Here is a 7,776-nt window from a genome sequence, read left to right on the forward strand (position 1 = left end):
ACCTTTCCACAATGGGTGACCCTGCTGGTTATTTAAAACACCCGTGGCATAGCCCTCAGAATCACAGCAATTCAAACCACCACAGCATGACAGACATATAGTTGCTATATGCCATTGAGTCAGTCAGTTCTGACTCTGTATAGGATTTCTGAGAACAGCTGGTGGGTTTGAAATGTGGATTTGAGGTTAGCAGTCTAGTACTTATCCTACAGCACCACACCAGGACTCCCCTCTAAATATACTCATGTACAATTATGATTTTAAATATCTTTTGAAATCCATTTTTCCTGGGTCTGAAACCTGTCATGAAAGCATTAGGTGTGTTTGTTTCTCTCTGTTTGCCAAAACATACCTTATAATTGTGTTTGATTGTATGATGTGTAACAACGTCAATTACTTACAAATGGTTTTTGCTTTTTTTAACTTTCAGGATGCCACGATAATAGGATATTCTATTTTGGATGGGTTATTCATTTTCTTATTGGCTGCAAACTGCATAGCTCCTTACATTGGTATGAACAGCATCAGTGATTACAAAGTAAGAGAGAGAAATATATTTTTATATGTCTCCATTAATTAGAACTTCATTGTTTTATACACACAGGATTTTCTTTCCAGAAAAATATGTTTACATATACATTACATTTTTCTAATCTCAGGTTGTTGTTGTTAGGTGCTGTTGAGTTACTTTTAGATTTACAGTTGCCTCATGTGACCAGTCACTGGAGAAGGCTATCATGTTTGGTAGGGTGGAGGGTCGGAAGAAAAGAGGAAGACCCCCAGTGAGAAGGATTGGCTATGTGGCAGCATCAATGGGCTCAAGCGTGGCAACAGTAGTGAGGTTGGCCCAGGATGGAGCAGTGTTTCATTCTGCTGTGTATAAGGTTGCTATGAGTTGGCACCGACTCGATGGCACCTAACAACAACAACAACATGTGACAGAGTAGAATGGTCCCATGGGGTTTCAAAGGCTGAGACTTTGATGGGAACAGATCACCAGTTCTTTCTCCCAGGAGGCTCTGAGTAGGCTCCAGCTACTAACCATTGGGTTAGCAGCTGAGTGTTTAATCTTTGTTCTTAACCACCAACCAGGTCTCCTTAGCCTCATTAAAGAATCTAGTAAATAGTTACTCTTGATTTCAAAGAATGGGAAAGTTCATGACTGAATGCCATAAACTTGTCTCTGTTTCAAAGGCCATCGTGCTAAATCTACTTGAGCAGTGAAGATGTGGTGCTCTGGTTGTTGTAGTTATTTTACGATTCCCAAGGGAGTTTGAATTTTGAAATCTTGCATGAAATGTAAGGTGTCACCCATTTCTCAGCGTTTCACTGTGATTTTATAAACTGAGACTTTAATAAAATATGGTATAGTAATTTTTATTGATCTATTTGTGATTATTGAGTACCAATGAGTCAGTCTATCGATATCAGAGTTTCTATCAGCTTTAGAAGTAGGCCAGCCTTTTCCTATTGAGCCAATGGACATCTATTTCCATATTGTAGTTGTTGTTGTTAAGTCACGTCGATGCCAACTCATAACAACCCTATATAGGGTTTCTGAGGAGCAGCTGGTGGGGTTGATCCACCAGTTTTGTGGTTTGCAGTCCAGTGTGGATCCTTTAACGCCATACCAGGAGACTCCTATCCCCACGTTAGCAAGTGGTCAGATCCTCAGGAGGACATTTTCTGTGTTTCTGATCAGAGGCCCTATTTTCAACTTAGTTGTCCTGGGACATGCTTCTGTAGCCCTGGGTGAGAAGTTTACTACAACTCAGATTCATTATATGATGTAATATGGGCCCCAAACAGGCTCCTGCTATAAAATGTTACTTTAAAAATGTATTGAAAGTTAATATTTTCACTTAACAAAATACTTCTTTCAACCTAAAATTTCAACCTCCCTTCTCTTTATTGAATAGAAGAAGACTCAGTTCCAGTTGAGGATTTCTGGCCTCTTCCATTCAGCATACTGGTTTGGACAGGCTCTGGTGGACATCCCATTATACTATTTGATATTCCTTTTCATATTTTTCATTCAATACTTCATATTCTCAGAATATATCATTTTAAGCAGATTCTTAATTATTATGGTAAGTGATCATCTCCCTTCCAGGCCAAATCTAATAATAGAATCAAAATGAGAATTTTTTTATTAGTGGTTTGTTATTAACAAAAGACATGTATCTCTAAGAAATGGCCTTTGTTGGCTCTATGATCTGATTCTCTTCCCTGACTTCTCACCCCTTACAGGACCTGCCACCCCTAATCTTGCTGGTATCTCCTGTTCTTTGCAGGTGGTGTGCATATTGGGCTTTGCGTCTTCCCTTATGTTCCTCACCTATGTGATTTCATTCATTTTTCGTAAGGGGAGAAAAAATAATGGCCTTTGGTCTTTTGGCTTTTTTATTGTAAGTATCTCTCTATGTTTGTGTATGTGTCTGTATACACAATCTCCACATGTACATTTATAGGAAATTTTCTTGATGTTCATGTTTTTAAATGGAAGGTTGAATAGAAACACATTCTTTTGTTGTTGTTGTTGTTAAGTGCTGTCAAGTCGGTTCTGACCCATAGAGATCTTGTATAGGGTTTTCAAGGAGCATCAGGTGAGCTTGAACCACCAACCTTGCAGTTCAAATGACTTTGCAGTCCAATGCATTAACCCACAGCGCCACACTAAGACTCCAATACATTCCTTAGAAAAAAAAGTAAAGTGATTTATTTTATAGTCCCCTCGATGAATTTGGACAATATTCCTCAATTTAGATATTATCTTGGTAATTTTCATTTACCCATTCTCCTTGTCTTCTGTGAGACTTCTCTTTTATACCTCTTTTTCTTTGTAAAGAAGCAAGACTCAGAATGTGGTTTGGCATGTCACAAGTAAAAGACTAGATCCCTTAAGTCAGTCTCCCACACTTTAGAGGGCAGGAGTAAGTGACCCAGTAACAGGTAGCCAGATGAATGAATAAATTATGAACAAGCACATAAACATGGATGGATGGATGAATGGATGGATAGATGGCTGGTTGGATGCATGGTTGGATGGATTTGTTTATTCCTTCACACCTACTCTAACTGCATCTCCTTCCCCACCCCTTGTGGATACTGGAGCAGATACTAGAACTAGACCATTATGATCCCCTCAGATACTAAAATAATTTCATTTAGTTCATTTAGGTTCTTTCAGAGCAGCAGCAAAAGTGCCCGGTCAACTCTAAATCATAACTTTCATATCATAAGTAATGTAAAGATCTTCTTTGTCTCCCCCATCCACCTCAGGCATACCCTGTAGTTTGGGGATCAGCTGTGGCGAAGGGACCAGCACCTACTCTTTTACTTTGTCTCTTTCTTTTCAGAGCAGAGGGATTTATGACCGACCTCAGTATATCTCCATGTGCTTCTAGTTCTTTGGAATGATAGTTTACTATTCCCTATGGGAGAAACCCTAACAATATTGCTGAGGTTAATATTGAAAATGTGAATATCTTCTGGGAAAACGAATTATCCATAGAAAATATCTTAAAATATTAAATGTATCTGGAATCATTGTAATAACTCTTGATTTGATTTTCTTCTAGACCCCACTGATTACATTCATCATCATTATATCAAATGAGTTAGGAAATGCCGCTTTATTTTCATTCATGATCTTAATACCTCCCTTCACTTTAATTGGATTTCTCCTATATTTGGCAAAGGTATGTAATATTATCCACTGTCTCATTGATCTTGACCTTGAAGGCCATTAAAGTGATCTCCCCCAAGATGGGACAGGTGCACCATGTGAAAGAGAGATTATTCAATGCTGTTAAGTTCTGAAAACAAAAATTAAAAATTATCAAATTAAAAGGTCTCAAATTCTCTTAAGACCAGTATTCATACTCACAGAGAAGATGGCACATCTTTGCAGAAATGCAGCAGTAAGTTCACCTTTGATTTAGGAATTCCAGAAGGAATTAAGGGAGAACACTAGAATGTTTCCATCATTACAAAATACTCTTTGGGAGAGAATCAATTTTCCATTTCAACCTTGGTGAATGTCTGAAATTCTGATTGTGGTTGAGTACAATATGGAGCAACTTGGATGATAGAATATATTGTGTCTGTTGACTGTATACTACTTGTTGTGGTTGTTAAGTGCCATAAAGTCAGTTCCTTCTGTAGGGTTGCACCACCGACCTTGCAGTAAAGTCCAGTGTTTATTCTAGAGTGCCACACAGAACTCCTAAGTGTCAATGAATTGCTCTTTGGGTCTGTGATGGGTTGAAAGCATACTAAATGTTTCTGGGAGAAACCAAGTGCCTTTATTGTTGACACATTGCAGAATCTACTTACAGACCTTGTTTATTTCACAGTTTTCTATTTGGTCACTCCCACTAAGAAGAAACTTGGAAGCCATTACTACATAGAGTAGGAAAACAAAAAATGTTGGTGGTTAAACCAACAAAGGATGGCAGCCTAGTTGAGGATTTTAGTATCCGAAAACTAATCTTTATCCCCTAAAGTTATGGACTATTCACTGGTACTGAGTGAGCTACCATGTACAATGTAGGAGTATTTAATGTGCAAATTTTATATTGGGAAAATAGAGAAACTTCCATTTAATCTTTGTTTTTCTTTGCCAGCTCACTGTTGTCTATCCAATGGATGCTGAAAGTCTGAACAGTGGAGTAGAAGTCAATGAAACTATTCTCCTAATAATCTTAATCGTAAGAGAAACTTTCTACCAGAATATGTACTATATAGGATTTGTAACTATGGGATGCACTTGATATTGTTCAAAGAACAAAAAATTTAAATATCCTAAAAACACTTCCTCTTATTACATTTTCTATTTCAGTATAATAATGGTAAAAGTCAAAGATATTTTTTCTATGTTGTTGTTGTTGTTAAGTGCCGTCGAGTCGGTTCCGACCCATAGCGACCCTGTACAGGGTTTCCAAGGGTGTAAATCTTTACGGGAGTAGAAAGCCTCATCTTTCTCCCGCGGAGCGGCTGGTAGTTTCGAACCGCTGACCTTAAAGTTCGCAGCCCGATTCGTAACCACTACGCTACCAGAGCTCCTTTTCTATGGACAGTCATAAATAGTATAGTGTACACTAGAAATTCTAGACGATTATTATTATGACTTTATTATTTATATGTAGCCAAGGATAATTTGAAACAATACCACAGATACTGTAGGACTGAAAATCATTTAAATATGGGTAAAAAGTCAAACATTTGAATAATGAAGAAGAAAAGAGAAAGACATTAGCAGAGTTTTGCTTTTCCCCCTGGGGAAAGATACTGAAACAAAAAACCCACAATTTATCAAGGAAGAAATTTTCCTAAATTTTATACATTTATGCATTTTAGCGTAGTGGTTATGAATCGGGCTGCGAACCTTAAGGTCAGCAGTTCGAAACTAACAGCTGTTCCACGGGACAAAGATGAGGCTTTCTGCTCCCGTAAAGATTTACAGCCTCAGAAACCCTGTACAGGGTCGCTATGGGTCGGAACCGACTTGATGGCACTTAACAACAACAACATAAATTTTCACAAGAATCTTTATATAATGAAAGTATATTCTTCCTATTTGATAAATGCATAGCAGAATATTTCATGTCTATATATGAAATATTTTTAGTTGACCATTGATTGTACTGAAAAAACAAAAGAAAACCAACTGTCGTCCAGTTGATTCTGACTCCCAGTAACACTTTAGTACAGAAAAGAGCTGCTCCATGGGGTTTCGAAAGCTGTAACTAATTAGTATAAACAGGTTCCTCCTTCTTTCTCCCAGGTAGTTGCTGGTGGGTTTGAACCATTGACCTATCGGTTAGCAACTGAGTGCTTAACCACGGCACCACCATGGTTCCTTTAATTGATGATACTAAAGGCATAAGGAGTCTTGGTGTGGCACTGTTAGATAAACACTAGATTGTTAACCACAAGGTTGGTGGTTCAAACCCACCAGCCACTCTATGGAAACTATTTACAGCGTCACTATGAAGTTGAAATAGACTCCATGGCATCTAACAACAATGGCAGAGGCATAAAACTGTTCTAATGGGACATATACTGATCAGTGTATGCAGCTCTGGCTGACATAAAAGCTCTGGAACCCACAAGACATAAGATACTAGAGATGTATCTTTCACTCACTGAAAGCTCAGTGTAGGTTGTGTGGCCCTCCTCCATTCTGTAGCTATGGCATACGTTCTTGTTAGGTGCCATGAAGTAGGTTCTGATTCATAGGGTTTCTGAAAAGTGGCTGACAGCAGTCCAGTGCTTATCCTACAGTGTTATATTATATGACTGTGGTTGTTAAGTGCTGTGGAGTTTGTTCTGATTCATAGTGACCCTGTATATGGTTTCCTAGAAGTGGCTGATGGGCCACATTGTATGAGAATTTTGATTTCCAGGATTGCTCCTGCAAGACAAGAGAGGACTAGAGCATTATTGTTGATGCTGTTAGGGGCCATCGAGTCAATACCGACTCATAGCAACCCTATGCACAACAGAACGAAACACTGCCTGGTCCAGCACCAACCTCCCAATCATTGCTATGACTGAGCCCATTGCTGCTGCCACTGTGCCAATCCATATCCTTGGAGGTCGTCCTCTTTTTCCCAAACCCTCCACTTTACCAAGAAGGACCGGGTCCCTCCTGATAATATATCTGAAATATGAGAGGCAAAGTCTGGCCATGCTGGCTTCTAAGGAGCATTCTGGTTATACTTCTTCCAACATAGATTTGTTTGTTCTTTTGGTGGTCCATGGTACTTTTAATATTCTCATCCAACATCATAACTGAAATGCATCAATTCTTCAATTTTTATATGGTCTTATTTATTAATATATACATAAAATATACATATTCATTATAGGGTACATTTTATCAGCCAGACCTAGAAGTGACTTGCAGTACTTTTCCTCATGTAATGCTCCAGGGCTCCTTATGTATTCACTTTTGATCAATTACATGTAATGGTAAACACAACTACAATTAGTCTCCAGACATAAAAATTTATACCTGATTCATTTCTTTGTCTGTGTCTCTCTCTCAAGAGAGGCAAGATCTGAAAATGCCATTCATTATCAATTTTAGAAGCTAGCTTTTCTGAATTATATATATTTTTTCCTTTCTGTTTTTTTGTTTTAGCTTTGTGAATGTCTCTTCCCATTTACTTCTGCTGAGAACTGTATTGTTAACCCTCTATAAGTAATGAGTCAGTTTCCTCTGGTTATTTCAAGATTCTCTTCTTGTCTTTGACTTTCAGCAGCATGTCTATTACACTCTGTATTTACACATTATTTTTTTCTGATAAAAACCTGAATTGAGGTTGTTCTTGCCTGACAAAGATCTCACATTCAGGGGGCTTGATGGTGGCTAGGGTGAAGGTGTAGTGAAGGTCGTTGTCAGCAATAACTCAGAATTCCAGGCAAAAAAGAGGCAAGACAGAGCTCCAAAACTCAGACCCACAGAGATAGGAATAGTTTAAAGGTTTGAAGGCTTATAGCCTCTGGAATTTGGAGCTGAGGTGGGAAATAGCGTACTTTTGAATCTGCCGGCCAGGCTCTGAGGGCGAGACCTGGGCGAGACCAAGCGGTGGGCCGCAGAGACGCCACAGAAACATGCTGCGGGAACCTTGGGGAAAAAAAGGTGCACAGTGTACTTTGCTGATTATGTGTGGTTCTGATTTTATTTTTTTTTCTTTGGTGTCGGGTAATAGGAACACTCACTGTTTGCCCACCTCCATTCAGGTGAATAGAGGTAGGGGCTTAGCC

The 7,776-nt window shown here is 38.7% G+C and overlaps 1 protein-coding gene across 1 annotated transcript in view; it reads left to right on the forward strand.

The window, feature by feature from the left end:
* Positions 1-430: 430 nt before the first annotated feature.
* The window catches only part of ABCA10 (ATP-binding cassette, sub-family A (ABC1), member 10), a gene marked incomplete at its 5' end in the record, with an annotated part of 29,970 nt that continues 22,624 nt past the window's right edge, over positions 431-7,776 (forward strand). The window contains 3 exons of the mRNA XM_006872305.1: positions 431-538; positions 3,582-3,701; positions 4,629-4,738. Coding sequence (XP_006872367.1) covers positions 431-538; positions 3,582-3,701; positions 4,629-4,738 — 338 coding nt within the window. The remainder of the gene's footprint in view (positions 539-3,581; positions 3,702-4,628; positions 4,739-7,776) is intronic.

This window comes from Chrysochloris asiatica, unplaced genomic scaffold, assembly GCF_000296735.1.
Source record: "Chrysochloris asiatica unplaced genomic scaffold, ChrAsi1.0 scaffold00192, whole genome shotgun sequence".
Taxonomy (NCBI): Eukaryota; Metazoa; Chordata; class Mammalia; order Afrosoricida; family Chrysochloridae; genus Chrysochloris; species Chrysochloris asiatica.